Source organism: Vespa crabro, chromosome 18 (assembly GCF_910589235.1).
Source record: "Vespa crabro chromosome 18, iyVesCrab1.2, whole genome shotgun sequence".
Taxonomy (NCBI): Eukaryota; Metazoa; Arthropoda; class Insecta; order Hymenoptera; family Vespidae; genus Vespa; species Vespa crabro.
In genome coordinates, this window is record NC_060972.1 from 471,783 (window position 1) to 490,593 (window position 18,811).

The 18,811-nt window shown below is 26.5% G+C and overlaps 3 protein-coding genes across 6 annotated transcripts; 2 read left to right on the forward strand and 1 right to left on the reverse strand.

Moving 5' to 3' along the window:
* Positions 1 to 3,868: 3,868 nt before the first annotated feature.
* LOC124430448 (methylglutaconyl-CoA hydratase, mitochondrial) lies at positions 3,869 to 5,937 on the forward strand. Its single transcript, XM_046977040.1, has 4 exons — positions 3,869 to 3,887; positions 4,124 to 4,251; positions 4,602 to 5,390; positions 5,457 to 5,937. Exons 3-4 carry the CDS (start codon positions 4,642 to 4,644, stop codon positions 5,614 to 5,616), a joined length of 909 nt encoding a protein of 302 aa, XP_046832996.1. The 5' UTR covers positions 3,869 to 3,887; positions 4,124 to 4,251; positions 4,602 to 4,641; the 3' UTR covers positions 5,617 to 5,937.
* A 244-nt stretch (positions 5,938 to 6,181) lies between these two features.
* On the reverse strand, positions 6,182 to 14,581 carry LOC124430444 (tuberin). 4 transcript variants are annotated; one of them, XM_046977034.1, is made up of 29 exons: positions 14,416 to 14,580; positions 13,999 to 14,135; positions 13,704 to 13,897; positions 13,396 to 13,599; positions 13,140 to 13,314; positions 12,843 to 13,043; positions 12,633 to 12,774; positions 12,400 to 12,548; positions 12,152 to 12,324; positions 11,923 to 12,091; positions 11,584 to 11,805; positions 11,247 to 11,508; positions 11,058 to 11,176; positions 10,820 to 10,984; positions 10,559 to 10,724; positions 10,284 to 10,480; positions 10,089 to 10,205; positions 9,842 to 10,023; positions 9,523 to 9,736; positions 8,894 to 9,328; positions 8,645 to 8,819; positions 8,368 to 8,566; positions 8,122 to 8,302; positions 7,852 to 8,034; positions 7,612 to 7,787; positions 7,185 to 7,533; positions 6,968 to 7,108; positions 6,520 to 6,690; positions 6,182 to 6,451 (listed from the first exon to the last, which is right to left on the reverse strand). In XM_046977034.1, exons 1-29 carry the CDS (start codon positions 14,483 to 14,485, stop codon positions 6,242 to 6,244), a joined length of 5,478 nt encoding a protein of 1,825 aa, XP_046832990.1. In that variant the 5' UTR covers positions 14,486 to 14,580; the 3' UTR covers positions 6,182 to 6,241. The 4 variants fall into 4 exon arrangements, 3 of the variants coding, with proteins under 3 accessions (XP_046832990.1, XP_046832989.1, XP_046832991.1); XM_046977033.1 differs by having other exon boundaries at positions 8,368 to 8,569; XR_006943769.1 differs by lacking the exons at positions 6,182 to 6,451; positions 6,520 to 6,690 and having other exon boundaries at positions 7,039 to 7,108; positions 7,185 to 7,249; positions 7,356 to 7,533; positions 8,368 to 8,569; positions 14,416 to 14,581.
* An 808-nt stretch (positions 14,582 to 15,389) lies between these two features.
* Positions 15,390 to 18,806, forward strand: LOC124430445 (exocyst complex component 5). Its single transcript, XM_046977036.1, has 7 exons — positions 15,390 to 15,440; positions 15,542 to 15,985; positions 16,056 to 16,633; positions 16,696 to 17,184; positions 17,283 to 17,790; positions 17,880 to 18,021; positions 18,102 to 18,806. The coding sequence occupies exons 1-6, from the start codon at positions 15,408 to 15,410 to the stop codon at positions 17,976 to 17,978; spliced, it is 2,151 nt and encodes a 716-aa protein (XP_046832992.1). The 5' UTR covers positions 15,390 to 15,407; the 3' UTR covers positions 17,979 to 18,021; positions 18,102 to 18,806.
* The last annotated feature ends 5 nt before the right edge of the window (positions 18,807 to 18,811 follow it).

The following is an 18,811-nucleotide window of genomic DNA, read 5'->3' on the forward strand; positions in this document are numbered from 1 at the left end:
GTAAAATGCGTTAAATTTAAATAATTTTAAATGAATATTTCAATACACTTAAATTTCGAATTCGGAGTTGTTGCCTGCAATTAATATCAACAAAAACGAACGCTCAATTAACTTTATTAGTTATTGAGTTAGTATACTTTTGTATTTCAACGAATAAAAATCGAAATTCTCTCTTTTTATATGGCTTAAACTTAAATAACTTGTACTTTCGATAATTTTTTAAATATTTAAACAATATATGAGGTACAAGGAATATAACTAAATAAAATGCCAATTGTGCAAGCATTAACAAAAATTTTAAATAAATATATTTTTGTATCAAATATTTTCTTAATATTTTCAATTTCCTTTTATAATTATGTGACTAATAATTCTATTTTTATTTTTCTATTTCAGAACATCATTGTAATCATGCGCGAAAGAATAAGGGAATCTAGTATTGTATTACTAAAATAAAAACACAAGAATCGCAAAACAGAAGCAGTATTATGCGTCGTAAATAAAAATTTTTGTCGTCATAAGAAACTTACCTATACTTTTTTTATTATCTTGGAACAGAATGGTCATCTGTATAAGAATCAACAAAAACTTAAAGTAAATGTATTTTTATATCAAACATTTCTTTAATATTAGAATATCATTTAATTTTACTTTGAATCATATTACTTTGAATCTCATTCAATGTTTTCAATAATTTCTTATTATAACAATGATACTAATAATTGTTTTCATTTTTCTGTTTTAGAACATCATTGCGAAAGTAATATGTGCGAAATAATGGTGAAATCGAAAGTAGTATCGCTAAAATAAAAACCAAAAATTACGAATTAAAAACATTATTTGTTTAATTTTTTGCGATTTAATATTGTTTGTTCGAGAAAAATATTTTTAACAATCGGATTGTATTTATAGAAGACAGTAGAGTTTTGCGAATTAAATTCGGTGATCGTTCGTTAATAAATAACTACTGCGTATTAGAGTCAGCGTATCATTGAAGATGGATTCAATTTACAGCGATGTTGACTTATCTGGAAACATCATAGAATTTCTTAAGTGGTAAGTAAATTTTTAAGTCCATCAGATCACTCAATCATGTCTAAGATGAAAGGTCTGGATCGGCATGGGTGATTGGTTCTAATTAAATAATTTTTCTTTAAACATAATGCTCTTCTTATGTTACTTGAGTGACCACGAGAAACTTTTCTTCGGAGATTTACACGAGAATGGTTTTTTATTTTTTGATTTATTAAATCAGAATAGAATCTTCTTGTTTCATACGCGTTTATATTTATTTGCATTTTAATATCGATATTCATGGATATTTACGAGTTTTAATAAACAATAAACAAGAAGATATTCGAGGTAGATATTTTCTTGTAATAGAATAATCGTTTCTAAGAATGAGCGTCCAAGGATTTTTCATTATATTTTTAAGTAAAAATTAATTAAATATTTAATCAATTTGAATTGATAAAATAAAGATTTCAATAATGTCATTGCTTTTGAAAGAACAAAGTTCAGTAGAATTATTACTTTTAAAAAAGAAAAGATAAGTAGTCATTACTAAAAAGCAAGGAGACTCTAGAATAAGTTGATTAATTTTTAGTTCAGGATTTTCACCGATTAATATACTAATTCCTGTTTCTCCCTTATGGTTTCCAGATATCTCTCAATTAAAAGCTAGTAATCATATTTTATACCAACGATTTAAGCTTTTTCTTTTTAGGCTTGCGTCAAAGTTTCTTTAAGATTGTTGATTTTCTTTCAAATTTTAGAATTAAGAATAGTTCTAATTTTGTATTAATCATTTTAATACGCTAAATTTTGTTATTACATTTGTTGAATGATGGAGTTTTTTAATCGGAAACTCTTTTCTTGCTTGCACGTAATGGATAACTTGCAAGAAGCAAAGAAGAGATTATATGCCGAAAAGGCCCCCACAAACTGTGTCTTAAGAAGGCAACTTAGGATACTAAATTATTTTCGAAGATTCATAAGAGCCTTTTCAGAATGGCTCTTAGTTATATTTTAATTTTATCACGTCACTTAAAATGCTTTTATGACGATGGGTAGATTCCATCTTCAATCCCATATTGCCCTGCGTACACGAATAAGATTATTTCATATTTTATGCATTTTTATTAGCAAAATCGAGAAAAGTAAATTTTTCACTTTTTTCTTTTTTATAATTCAATTAAATTCATAATTTTATTTTTATATAATCAAGTTCCATATTAAAATCATAGCTACGAAATGTATAAGACATGACATTTGTGAGAACCACTGAAACAATACTGAATAAAAGTATGTATGAAGCCGAAACAAACAAACGAAAATGTATTAAGGTTCCACTTTTGCGTATGCAAGTAGAATTATTTAAAATTGTATATTTTTATTATTAAAGTCGAGTTTTTTACATTTTTCGCTTTTCTCTTTTTTTTTTAATTAAATTAAATTCATACTTTTATCTTTCAAAAGGAGTATATTTCTTATTTCTATATAATTAAGTTCTATTAAAGTCATAGTAACGAAACGTATAAGATATGGCACTTATGGGAGTCATTGAAACTGCACATAGAGTTGAAATAAGCATATTTAAATATATCCCGTGTTCTTCGCGTCACGAGATTTATTCATGATAGACGCAGGTTATGAAAATGATAATAAAATGTATAGATATAAGAAATAGATCTCATGGTACTATGGATTTAAAATCAACCGTGTTAAACGCACACGGATTTGTACAGGAGAATATAAAATCTTTCAATTGCATAAAATTTAGTTAATTAGAGTTAATAAATGTAGTAGTTGAAATTACTGTGCAGTTAGCGTTGGACCAGAATTTTCACAAAGTTTAATGTAATGCATATTATAAAAAAATAATATGTATTATTTTTAACAATAAAAAGATAATATATATTATTTTTTTATGATATACATTTCATTGCAAGTAATATTGAGCTGATGGTTGCTTGATTCATTTGCATGATCCATTTGCATCAAGAAAAAATGAAAAATAATGTCCTCATCACCAATTTTTCTTTTATTGTATTTATATAGAAAAATTAAAAAAAAAAGAAAAAACCATATTCTAGTAATTTTTACATATATTTTATGTCAATTATATAAAAGTTCAATGCTCTGTAATAAAAAACAAAAACAAAAATATAATAAAAATTATGTAAGAAAGAATAAATCTTGTTACATACATATACATTATTGATAATATTGACTATTGACAGGAATATTGACTAATTGTTTTGTATGGTATGATATTATTTGAAGTAATCCATGCATACAGATACTTCACAGTTTTCATACTGATAAATTGTTTCTATTCTTTTCTTTTGAGATAAACAAACGACATAACACTTTTCTTGATAAAGTTGTTTTTATCACTAATGAAAAATGTTGTCTAGTAACTTGATAGCAATGATGGACTTTTTATAACCTGTTTAATTTTGTTTATATTTTTAATTTTTTTATATAATTTTAGTTTTTTTATATAACAAACGTACAAATAACCATAAATATTCGCGCTAACTCACAATATCTAAGAATGTAACACACTTTGGTAATAATGATCAAAAAATGTACGCATATATATATGCTAATAATCGAAATAGTTTAAATAGACTTTAGCCATATATATAAGTTTAATTAGAAAGACGAAATATAAAGTTCGTACAGTTAACAAATATTTTTTAAGTAATCTATCTTCATAGTTTATACTTCTAGTTAGAAGTATAGTCTATATAGGAGTATAATCTATACAAGTCTATACATCGATACAGTAGACACATGGTGAAGACAATGCTTCACTATTGCGTTTGTAGTTCATATTTCGTCCATACCCGCTGAAGTCACTTATGCTTCGTGCGAAAATGGTAATCAATTCGTAACCGATCATTTAAAACTGTAACTTTGTATGTTTTTGATATATTTTTAAATGATGTTGCATGTATTACAAATTAAATAACATTAAAAAAAAATACTATGATATACGATGAGTTATCCAGAGAAAATTGAAAATTGTGAATTACAATTTTATATTATTTGGCGGTAAAGCTGAAGTTAAGTTAAATATGCCATATTTGAACTTTCGTTAATTTTTTTTTACTAGCTAGCACTTTGCATAATGCTATAGGTTTATTATCGGTCAAAATGAGAATGTACAAAGTCCAAATAAATTTTTAAAAAATTGAATTCTGTACCTAATAAATATAGTGTATTTAATTCTGAAAATTGTTGGTAAGTAATATATTATTATTCATATTTTTGTTTTATTTATGTTATTGTTATCCATTTTCATAAAAAAAATCATGTAAATAGATATATATCTAATATATAATATTGACTGTTTTTACATAAAAAAATTAATATTATTTCTTAATATATTATTATAATATTAACATTAATTCTCATTATTATAGTAAGAAACTAAATATTATAAAATTTTAATATTATTAAATTTTATTAAATTTTCTATTTACAATATTATATTTGATTTTTTAGACCTTTAAATACATTTAAGCAATACAATTGTTGTTGTAATAAGTAAGATGTTTTTTTACTATTGATAATCATTAAAATTGTTTCAGGTTATATTTGTCATAAAAAATATTTTTGATATTTTAAGTCATGGTTTCTTTAATAAAAAACATTCAGATTGCTTCACTTGTTTACAATGGCAGTAGAATTGCAACACAATTATTTTCTACTAATACAAAGTTACATTTAGAAACTGAAGTAAAAGAAGTGATCTTAAAATATCTTGATGGGAAAGATAATGGTATAGTAGTTCTAGGACTAAATCGCCCGAATACCCGTAATGCTTTTGGAAAAAATCTTGTTTCGCAATTAAATAATGCAATCTCTACTATTAAAAAAGATGATAAATTACGAGTATTAATTATTCGTAGTCTGGTACCATTCGTGTTCTGTGCTGGTGCTGATTTGTATGAAAGATTAAAGATGAGTAAATCAGAAGTGTCAGAATTCGTAACATCCTTAAGGAATATTATGAACGACATAGAGTCAATATCAATACCAGTTATATCTGCTATAGATGGTGTAGCATTGGGTGGTGGTTTAGAACTTGCATTGGCTACAGATATTAGAATAGCAGCTTTAGAGGCAAAACTAGGTCTTGTAGAAACAAAACTAGCAATAATACCAGGTGCCGGTGGTACTCAGAGATTACCAAGAATAGTTGGATCTGCTATAGCTAAAGAACTTATTTACACAGCGCGTATTTTGAATGGACAACAAGCAAAGAATATTCATCTTGTAAATGAAGTTGTACTACAGAATAAAAATGGTGATGCGGCTTATCAAGCTGCATTATCACTTGCAAGAGAAATTCTACCTAATGGTCCTATTGGAGTAAAGTAAGTATCATATATTCTTAATTTTGTATTGTAACATATTATACTATGTTTTATAATCTCACTTAGACTAGCAAAAGAGGCTATATCAAAAGGTATAGAAATGTCTATAGAAGATGGATTAGAAATTGAAAAACAATGTTACAATAAAGTTATAAATACTGAAGATAGATTAGAAGGTCTTTCAGCATTTACAGCAAAACGAGTGCCTATTTATAAAGGTATATAAATTTATGTATTATAGGATGATTATTTGGAATCCAATTATGATTGTTATCTTTTAAAATCTATAACTGAAAGATTGAATTTGTGGGGATCAATATTTATATGATACTTTTGCATCAATTGTATTAATATAATTAATATAATTTTCTGGTAAAGTTTAATCTCATATTTTAATAATATCCTGTGTAAATTTAAATATTTATACGTGATTTTAATTATTGTTTAGTCTAATGTTTATACTTGAATTATTGTTAGTTTATCTTGAAAGAAAGAAATATGTATATTCAACTCAAATTGTATATTATATGTATACGAATGTTATACGAATTTTTTAAGATATTTACTAATATATATGCATATTTTAATATGTTGGGATTTTTATAATTGTTATGATTACTGTAATTACTGTATTAGAAATATATTTTTTTAAATATACATATGTTTAAGATAATAAATAATTAATCTTCCTTTATATTTCAAGAAAGTAATTAAATGAAATTCAATTATAACTTATTTGTTTAATTTTATGAATATAAAGAATTAAGATGATTACAAGAAAACAACTATGATAAATATTAGATATATATTTAATGACTTAATTTTTTTATAACACAATTTTTTTAATAAATTTATGTAGTATATTCAGTAAAGTCATCCATATAAACTCGTTTATTAGATCTTGGTGACAAATCATCTGAATTACCATCAGCATTATTACTTACGGATTCTTGTAGTACTCTGTTTCGTAGTCTTTTAATATGCCTCAAACGTTCCAACCAGTTGGAAGCATATGGATTATGACTGTTTTGTTTTAAGGAAGAAGATACCATCGAAGCTAGCTGAATGTAAAAACAAAAAAAATAAAGATAGTAAAATTAATTGTTGTTATTCATTATGTAGAACTTACATTTGCATGTAAAGCAAGTTGACGTGCAAGTATAGCTAGGTTTTCATCAGAGATAATTTTTGGTTCACTATGACCAATATGTTCTGCAAGTTCTTCTCTTGCCTGTACTGTTACTTGATTAGTGCCATGATCTAAAGGTTGGATCACAACACAAGCATAATTAAATTGTCCCTAAAATAAAAATTTAACGTAAACAAATTTCATTAATTAACTTTTCATTATATATTATTAAACATTATTATATACTACTAAATATCATTATATATATATTAAATATATATTAAATATATATTAAATATATATTAAAATTAATAGATACTTAAATGTTTACTTTACACACACACACGCATGTGCATGAACGTGTATCTCAAAAATTTACTCTACTAATTATTCAGATATTAGTTCTTAATAGATTAATTGAGAACATATATATTAATTAATATCTAACCTTGACAGTCTGAATATTATACGACTCTCCGGATTCATTATAAACAACAGTTACATAATTATTTCCAATGTGTTGTTTCTTTGAAGTGCATTTTGGATCACTTTGTTTTGTTGGCATCAATGTAGCTACATGAAATGCAACCTAAAACAAAAAAAGATTTTTTTTATTTTATAATAAACAAATATTATAATTTATTATTTTAAACTGAAGTACAAACTTGTGTAACATCATCTTGCCATATATATGCAAAATTTCCATTTTCGCCATTGCGATCTAATCCTCCTAAAAATACACTTTCATCTACATCTTTTAGTCGTATCAAAGTTCCTAAATCTTTTAAAAATTTCATGTATCGATCAGAACCATGCTGATTTGCTAAAATCTCAACCTCATTTGAAGCTTGTCCTGGACCAACATATAATACTCCAATTTTATGTGTTTCATATGGTTGTATTCTATCCAAATTTGTTACTGCTCTTTGTATAGCAGTTGTTTGAGGGACTAATAAAGGCTTTTCTGTTGTAGTACCAAAATGTGCAGTGTGATATAATTGTAAAAATACAAAACTGTAATACGTATATTTTATACATTAATTTAGTCATAGATTTATACATCCATTAATTTATCCGAATTATATATATTACCTAGGATTAATACCGGTTCGAGGGGATTCCTTAATACGTGGTGAATTACCTCGACGAGCAGTATTCCATTCATTACGGGACTTCGTAACTGGACTCATTACAGATATAGTATGTCCTCTATCACGAAAAGGTATTGGTAAAGGTGGTAATGCAGAAGGATCCGGCCTTTCATCTTTCTAATAAAGTGAGACAAAGCAAATAATAAATTATAGTTCATATAATGCATTACAATTAATATACCTTATCGATAAGTAGATTTCTACCAATAGGAGGTTTATTTTCAATAGCTATTGGCATCTGTTTCTGATTAGTATCATAATTGACCAAACGAGAATAAACTTGTGTAGGCGATTGCGGAGGTTTTGTTCCTGTCGACTGGATTTGCGATGTGCGAACTTGTGTTGTCAAAAAATTTCCAGGTGCCTAAATTATTTTAGAAATGTATATTACAAAATCATTACTTGATATAACAACATTAATAAACCTAACTTGTCATTTTGTGTCTTATACCTGTGCAGTTGTAGGAGATGGTGGTACAGTATTACTGGTAGTTGTTATTTGCGTGGTTTGTATTGCTCCCGGATACGAACGCTGTGATCGTAAAGTATTTGGATGATCTGTAGTATTCTCTGATGATGGAGGTGTAGTGCCCAAACTAAACATTTCTTCTGGTATTGCTTCACAACTTACTCTAAAATTAAATAACATATCTATAATACAAACTTTTAACAAAAAATAAATGAAATATAAAGTTACCTCATGTCTTTTGAAAAAGTAGTTTTTACATGTTTTTTCAATTCTGCATCTAATTTAATGTCTATATCCATAGTAGACAGATCTTTATCAAATTGTTGCAAATTAATCTTTTCTTTATTTAAAAATGGATTTTTCCAGTTAGCACTCATTTCAGGACTTGAGTTAGATCTACGTACTGGATTTCGAGCTCGTCTGATATCTACTATAATATTTATATTTAAATTATAATTTTGAATATATATATTACTATAGCATATCATTAATTTATCAAACATACCATCTTCTCCTTCCTCTAAACTTTCAAAACTGTCTTGTGAACTTTGACGCGAAGGACTCGGACGAGCAGGTGAACTGGGTATTGCAATTGGCCCTGAAGATACAGACGAAGAAGTCATTGATTTCATTATACTACTTTGTTCACTTTGTGGAAAATCATTTTTATCTAGTCCATCCTAAAATAACATTTAACTTTTGTTATAATTTAATTGTTTTTTATTAGCGCCACAATTAATGATCTTTTAAATACCTCTGCTTCATCTCCTGAGTAATCTACAGTAGATTCTTGTTGCTTGCTTGATACATCATTTGGAAGCGGCATATAAAGAGCCATAATGTCGTGTACAGGAAAATCCATTGGAGTTTCAAATTGCATAGAATTTTGAATTCTCATAATCCAGGACATATCACCTGTAGGTCTACGCACATATATTTCAGCCCAACCTTGACACCAGCAAGCGCAAAGTACATGCTCTTCATCTTTTTTAATTTCAAGTATTTGTTCTAATTTTGATTGCTTTTTATGATCTTTTTTATTCTTTTCTATGATAATTTCTCGTTTTGTATTATCAATATCATCTATTGATTTTTTAGATTCTTCAATTGGACAATTCGCAGTAGCATTTGCATTAGAACTTCCATGTCCACCAGAAGATTGTCTAGACAATTTTTCTTCTTTCCCAGTCTAAAAAAAATTGCTTAATAGCTTAATATTGCATCTTTAAAAATCATACATGTACACGCAGTTCTATTTAAAATAAAAAATTTATTTTTAGTAATTATAAAAGAACTCAATTAAATTTTGGAAATTCACATAAATAATTATATAAATTTTTTTGTATTTACAACATCTGAAATATAAATGATTGTTTAATATACCTCCAAACTAGATAATCTGCGTAAATTTGTTTGGGAAGACTTTATATGTTCAGGTGATTGAGGCCTGGATTTACATGCTACCCAACAATTGTCACATAAACCACCACGCATTGCTTTATTACTGCAGCCACTTGTTGTAACAGTAATAAGTCTATTACCAAGAAGCCACGTCATAGATTGACCTTCTTTAAGAAGAAAATCTGCTGCTGGTAATCTGAAATACAAAAAGATATATACATATAAGATCATCAATTTTCACAAGAAAGTAATATTTTAATATTTAAATGCCATTAAGAAAATCACAAAACAGAATGGTTACCTCTTTGGACGAGCAGAATAAGTTGAGAAAGTATATCGAGCCATAAGATCGATACAAGTTTCTGTAAGTTCAATGTGAAAATTCATTAATGCCTCATCAATTGGTGGTTTCAAATCTAAGGCTCTACTTTCTCCTATCATACGGTTGGTCATTATTGGTCTTTCTCTTCTACCTCTACTGCCCTATATAATGATACTATTATATGATATAAAGTTAATAGAAACGATAAATTATTATATATTTATACCTGCTCTGTTAGACTAGAACTACGCTTTCTATTTGAAGAATCTTCATTAATTGAACTAAAATCAGATTTCATCAAATGTCCTTCTTCAAAAGGAACTATTACATTTGCGCGAAGACCCTATTTTAAAAAACATAATTATATTAATATTGTCATTATAATTCAAAACTTTAAAATACGTTAATGAATATTACGCACTGTAGTAATAAATTTAACATAATCTCTTCTAAATGGCAGTCTACATTTTAAAAACCATACAGCTATTACATGATGAGCCAATGACACTGTATAATGATTATACTTAAATGGATTAGTGTATGGCAATAGTATAGCAAATACAGACATATGCTGATCTCCAATAAAACTGGCAAAAACCTTTGGTAGTCTAGTAAGAGCTAAAACAATGTTTTAAGTTATATTATTTCAATACAACATAACACTTAAAGATTTAATTTTATGAACTATATACTCACTAGACAAAAATTCCAATATAGGAATAGCAATATGGACTGTAGCTGAGATTTTTGTTAAGATTGAAAGTACTTCAGTTAAAAGCTTATTCATAGCACCACGCATTTCTAAAGTACAAGTTGTGAGGCTAGTAACACACTGACTAGCACATTTTGCTGTTAAACCAATCTGTTTTCCAAATCAATCAAACATTTGTATGTTAATATATTGGGGTACAACACAGACACATAATGCAATATTATATATTTATTTTTGTATAATACCTCCAAACATTTTATTAGTCTTTGTTGTAAATTAGGTTCTAAGTGAGCATGATATGAAGCCAAAGATGCTAATACTGGAAAGACATAAACTCGAAATTCAGAAAGAGTAAACTTAAGTGGTACATTATATAAAGATTCTGGTAGTCTTAAATTTTTATCACTAACCTGTAAAATATTTCAAATTAATTATTGTTAATAAATGTAATTAAAGAAAAGAAATTATGAGCAAAAAATTTACCATGGAACACAATGCTGTAGCAAAGAAATCAATATCACTATTATGCCAAGATAATATCAAAGCTCTATTTTGCATAACTTGTGGTAATTCTTTTAATACAAGTTGTAAAACTTTCCAATCTGTAATATATAATGCGATTAATGAATAAGTTTAGATTTTTTGATCGTGCAAATTAATTGAAATTCTAACCTTTTTCTTGTTTTATACAAGAAATAACAGCTTTACAAGCATATGTTAAAGACATGTGAGTAATCTGACAAGAAATATGCTGCAATAGTGCAGGGCTAGCAGGTGGAGGACTGCTACTACCACCAGCATTACTCATTCTTTCAGATGGAGAATGTTCCAATACTAAATAAGGACTGTAACGTATTATTGTTGTATTTGATGGATCCAGGATACCAAGATGATACAAACTGTTTGCTCTGATTTTTAAAAAGCAGTCAAAAATCTAAATTAAATAAAATATACTGTTATTTTATAAGATATAAAATTGAAGGAAATATTTACTTTGTGTCTCACATACCAAATATCTAATTGTAGATATATTATGGAAGACAGAAGGATCTTTATAATGCTGCTCAAGATGATTTACTAAAATTTTGTAAGCACAAATAGCATGACTTGATGGCAAATGATACATCTTGAAAGAAAGTATTTTTATTATACCAACAACAGCTGTTTTTACATCCTTTATATCAGCATCAATCGATATTGATATATCAGATGTAAATGGTTTATTAATTATCTAAAAATTAAAACATTCAAATGCTTGGTTACTCCTGGATCACTCTATTTATATTACATAATTTTATTAAAGAAAACAAAAGTAAATACAGTAGTTATTGTATAAAAATTTAATTACCTTCTCTAATATATCTAAAAACTCCAAACATCTTTTTGTTTCACATTCTACACAAAGGTCCACAAGAAGATATGCAGCAACATTACGGATTGTGATATCTGGATCCATATCCACATGTTGCAAGTATGGCACAACTATGCGTTCTATTAACTCGTCTTCATATTGTGACCTAAAAATACAAAATACATTGCTCTATTCAATATTTCATAAATATAAAAATTAATAATACCTATTAACTTGAATGACATTTCCTAATACATCAAGAGCTTTTACTCTTATATTAGTACGTGTATCAGTTTTATAATAAAGTTCCATTAATGATAATAGTCGAGATTGCCAATGATGATGCATAGGATTTATTCTAGAAGCTCTATATTCGATTAATTTTAAAACTGAAGATTCCTAAAAAATATAATTAAAAATAAGTATATAATTTGAACTTTACCTTGAAATATTATCTCACATGTGCATACTTACAGAGCGTACATTACTACAACGTTCTACAAGATTATAAAATCTTTGTACATAACCATTGTAATGATTAATATCAAGTAGATTTTCAATGTTATTTATTGTTTCATGCAAGCTTATTGATACTTGTTTTGTGGCTGGTTGATTACTAGTTTCTGAACAAATAATATATCAAGTTCTAATTTGTCCTTTTTTGTAAATAAAAAATTATAAACATTCACACATGATATATAAATTACCAGTATGTACTATTATTTCTTCTATGATATCAAGAATAATACTCCATGTAGGTTCATGAAGTTCAGCACCACACTTATTCACTAATCTTTGAATTGATAATGTAACTTCATACATAACAATTGGATGATTGCATTGTAGAGCCTTGGAAAGATAGTTATACTTTTTAACTGTACAGTAACAATTCTTAAAATTATCTACCACATATTTACCTGATGAAATGAAGGCAGAACTGATGTTGGAGTACAAACTAATTTAGGAATTCGATGTGTACCCCATAGTCCCATATTAACATAAAAAACAGCACCTCTAAGGAGCCGTACATCACGTTGATAATTTGTATCTTGCAACAAACGACACATTGTATATAATGCAGAATGTCCCATATGAGTACCCAACAAATTTCTCATTATCTGCATTAAATATATATATTGGTAAATAATATATAATTCTTGTATATATAATAGTTTTAAAGAAAAAAATAAAAATAAATTTATTATACTACATACTTTCCAGCTTATCTGACAATATGTTTCAACATTAACACTTCTACATAATGCTATAATAAACATCTGTAATGAATCTGATTGTAAATTATTGTAGCATACAATTGCATCAAGAACCTCTAAGCATCCTGAGACTACATCCGTGTTATTACTATAATAACAAAGATGACAAATACACCTGAAATGTACAAATTAAAGAAATTTTCTATAAAATATTACAAAAAATAAATTTTACTAATGAAAATATTATCATATTTACTGAATAAGACCCGAAATAATATGTTCATCGATGTAAGCAGAATTAAACTTTATAATGTTAACTAAGAGTGATAGAAATTCAGCACCCCGTTTACCATCATCATTAGTTACTGTTGGGAGCCATTCTAATACAAATGGGCCCATTCTTTCCTCCAAATGTAAAATATCCTTTCCATTTTCTGTTAAACTTTGGAGCAATTCTAACCTAATATACATTCGTTTAAATAATTTATTTATATATAATTCTAGTCTTTTGTTATAATAAATAAATAAAAAAAAAAAAATTAAATCCAAAATCAATTATATTACCTAGGACCAATGTCTTCAGGAATATTATGATCTTTTACTACCATAAAAAATTTTACTCGCATTAAAGAAGATAATTTGGAATATTGTCCTTGCACAAGACATTTTAAGAAATTTAATGTTACATGTCTATGTTCACGTGGTATATCCTTTCCCAATAAATCTTGAACTAAATTCCATAAACGTTCAGCTGCTCTCTAATAGAAAATAATAACATATATATGTAATAAATTTTTACTATTTAAATATATAAATTACTTGACAAATAACAATAATATATATATATATATATATATACATCTTCCCATTGTTGATTAAGTACTGCATCACACAAATCTTTAATAACTTTTGTACGATGATGTACTGGACTATCAGGACTAATTTCTTTTTCAATGTCATGTGACAATGTAAAATCTTCACGACTTTTATAATTTCCTAAAAAATAATATGGTAAAAAAGCATATATTATTAATGTACATTAATTGAAATATTTATAATAGTTACAAGTACTTTCACAAAAAATTATAATGTGTAATTAAACGTCTGTATTATTAAAAAAAGTCTATATATATTTTAACAATTTATAAATTATGAGATTAAATTTCGTAATAAATTAACAAGTATATTAAAAATATTGATTTATTTTAATAGATAAATGAATTTAGAAAACTTGTTAAGAATTAAAAATTTTAAATAATATTTGAGCTTAATTTACCTTTATTAATACGAAAGAATTGCTTCAATTTATCGTGTAAAGTTTTATTATCTTTATCCTTTGAACTCATTTTCGGTATTTTAGATTTTTAACTAAAACATACAAAATAAAACAAGTTTCAAAAGATTTCCATTGTAGTATATCATATAACATTGGATATGTCAAAAACAAATCTGAGTCAAGGAATATGAATCTTATAGATTCTACAATTTATATGAAATTTTTCGTTAAAAAATTTTGATGGTAATAGAGATTTACTTTATCACAATTTATAGAGATCTATAATATCGACTTTGCCTTTTATTGTACAATGTTTTCATAATAAATATTTGTAAGATGGAAAATATTCACATTACTGATAATTTGCTATCCTTTTTTTTCCAATTTTTTCTTATAAAATTATATAAAAAGTCTTTAATAAATAAGATTTAAATTGTAAGCAATCCAAATATATATATAATGCGACTTGACTTTTCAGTGCTTTACATGTACAGAACTAAAATCGCAGATTATCTGTCATAATAGAAATTTTATGCTCTTGATTAGATATCATTAGGTCTTGAAAGTTATGATTTATAATATCATATAATTAATGTTATGTAATATAAATTTTGATGAATTATAATATATTAAAATATTATACATTTATAAAATATTTCGTTAAATGACGTTCAATGTAAATAAAAATCTACGAATAAATAAGAACTTGCGTTAATTGGTCAGAATTCAGGCGGTGATTATAAAGTGTTTATTTGAGCAGCATTGATGTTACTGTGACTATAATAGAATAAATACGTATTAAATCATTATATATTTAGTTTACCATATGTCATTTATTCTATCAGGAGAATAATAAATCGTATATTTTTTATTTTTATTCAATCAGTATAAAGTAACTCAATTTTATTTCTAACCTTACTCTCATATAATAGTATTATTATTATATGTAAATACATTATAATTTATTCGTAAATTTAAAGAAGTTTTTCAAAATGATGCAACAATATATGAAAGAATTGGAACAAGTAAGTTTGAGATTATATATATATGTATGTGTATAAATATGTATATGTAATATGTTATCATATAACAATGTAATATGTTATCATGTTAATAATTTTTCTAGGAGCCTTTTGATCCTGAAGAATTTGTTGAACGTCTAGCTTGGAGAACTGTTAATGATAAAACAAAAGATGGGGGCAAAGCATTTTTTGATCCTGTCATTGTACATGAGACTTTCTTACAAGCTATTAAGGATTTACAAATTTTACAAGAACGTCAGCAGAAAAAGTGTGACAAGCTTGAAGCTGGTTTAAAAGATGAAGAAGCCAGACATGCGCTTGAAATATTAGATTTACAAGAAAGAAATAAACATTCGATTGACTTATTTCATCAGTTAGACGAAAGAATAAATTCTGTTGCTACCAAAGTTCTTCATTTAGGAGATCAATTAGAAAGTGTTAATATACCAAGAGCTAGAGCAGTTGAAGCTCAAAAACTTATGCGACACTTTTCAGAATTCTTAAGTCCTGGACCTTTAACTGATCCAATTTTTACAGATAAAACTTCAGTAAGAATATTATGCTTAGAAAACAAAAGTGCTTTAGAAAGTAAATTATTAAATTCTTTTTTTATTTTAGTTAGATGAGGCAGCAGATGTAATTCAGAAATTACATCTCATTGCTCAAGAGTTACCTGCAGAAAAATTTGAACATGCAAAGAAAAAGATAAGCGTTAAATATGATGAAATCGAGCGTAATCTGATAGAAGAATTTGTTCAAGCACATAATAGAGAAGATGCAGTTCGAATGAAAGAATTAGCATCTGTATTATCTCAATTTAAAGGTTATTCACAATGCATTGATGCATTTATAGAACAAAGTCAAATGGGTTCATTTGGTGGAAAAGACGTTTTTCAAGATGTGATACCCATGTGTACAAAATACAATAAATTAATGGAACAAGTATTTTCTAATCCAGAGCAAGTAATGGCAAAATTTGTCCTAAATATTTACCATCTACGACTTCAAAAATATGCTGTTGCTAAACTGGCTGATAAAACTGATTCTGACAAATATCTTAGAAATTTGCATGATTTATATGGAAGAACAGTGAAATTATCAAATGAATTGAAAATGTTTAATATGGGTACTGATGATAGTTACCTTAAAAAATTAACTAGAAATATATTTCAAAAATATTTAGATACTTACATCACGTAAGTTTATATTTTGGACAATGTTCTGAATTTACAAATAATTAATCCATTTAATGTTTTAGCACTGAGATGAAAGCATTGCGGGAAAAATCAGCAGCTTTATTAATTGAATATTATGAATCCAAAAATCACCAAAAAAAGCAACTACAAACTGGTGGTTTTCAAGAATTACGTCGTGATTTACAAGCTGCACTTGCAGCAAGAACAAACATAAATATTGCTCAAATAGAAGATTATGGTGGAGAAACATTTCTTTCAGAAGAATTAGCTATTGCACTTTTACAAAGAAGTAAAATGGCTTTTCAAAGATGCCAATTATTATCACAGCTAAATGATTTATCTGTAAATGCAGCTCAAATTTTTGAAACATTGTTACAATATTTGATAAATGAACATGTTGATTATGCACTAGAGTTAGGATTACAAAGTGTACCAATACCAGAAAGTAGAACTCAACCAGAAATACATTTTTTCAATGTCATGCATCAATGCAATGCAATAGTTCGCCTTTTGGAAGAACAATTTAATGATAGTGTGCTTCCTCTCATTATGTAAATTTCTCTTTCTCTTTTTCTCTATTAAATTTTAGTAATTATATAATATATAAAAAAAATACTAATTGAATGTTAACTTAATATTATTTTTTCAGGGGTACAGCAAAACATGGAGATTGTATGTTAAAGAAAAAAGTTGTATTAGATCAAATTGATATGAAACTAGATACAGGTTTAGAAAGAAGTATAAGTGCCATTGTTGGCTGGGTTAAGATTTACTTACAAAATGAACAGAAAAAAACTGATTTTAAACCTGATACTGATGTAGATACTTTAAGTACTTCAGCTTGTCTGACAGTAGTGCAATATGTAACAGGAATGATACGTCACATTAGAAATACCCTAGATGGGAAGAATTTAGAAACTGCTTTAACAGAACTTGGAGTTCGATTTCATAAAGTAATTTATGATCATTTACAACAATTTCTATTTAATTCTGCTGGTGCAATGTGTGCAATATGTGATATGAATGAATATAGAAAATGTGTTAAAGAACTTGACGTTGATGTTGTTACATCATCATTTGATACATTGCATGCATTATGCAATTTACTTTTAGTAAAACCAGAAAATTTGAAACAAGTGTGCTCAGGAGATCAATTGGTATATCTCTTTCTTATTTATAACTATATGTAATATTTTAGAAAATACATATCACAGATAATCTATAATCATTTCTATAATCGTTTTAGGCTGTACTTGATCGTTCAGTTTTACTTAACTTCATTCAATTGAGGACAGACTACAAAACTCAGAAATTAGCTAATTGTCTAAAAGGCCTTGCAACGTGATAATATATTTTATCCATACAAATTTTGAATAATGTTGAATACTGTTGAGTATTTTGAATAATATAGTGTAGAATATGTGTAATGTTGATTGTATGCAATTACTATCTTTTTTTCCTTTTACAGATATGAAATTAACGATGATTGGCCATAAGATTATCATGTAAAATGAAATATGTATGCAAAAAGGAATTGTTATTTGTAAATAGTAACATACATGTGTCTCTTTCTCTTTCTTTAAGTATATACCACATATTGTAAAATAAATTAACCTTTTTGATATTTGAAGTAAAAAGTAAAAAATATTTAAACATATGACATTCTATGTTAAATTGAAATTAGCAAAAGTATATTCCTTTTATAGCAAATGTATACTAACAATTTATTAATGTATAATAATTGTCATAAAGAAACTTCCTTTCTAGGGCTCATTATTTCTTTCATCTCTTTTAATTATGTACATGACATAACTAAGTATAGGATAAGAACATGCTTCCGCTTCAATTATATTAGAAAAAATTTTCATTTACACCATTGCACATGAAATTTATACATTGATTTAGTTCCAATATCTAACTAAAAGAATGTAAAATATAAAATTATATCATCTTTCATAATAGTGCAGTAAACATTAAAACAAATTTTTAATTTTATTAACACTAAATTGCTTTATATTGAGTAATATTGTAATAAGTAATGTAATATATGACATCTCTATCTCTCTCTTAAAAATTAAGTCGAATCAAGAGATGAATATTAATGTATTAAAAATGATCACACGTGTTTTGTATATTGACGCGTATACTTAATAAATATATTAATTCCACATTATTAGT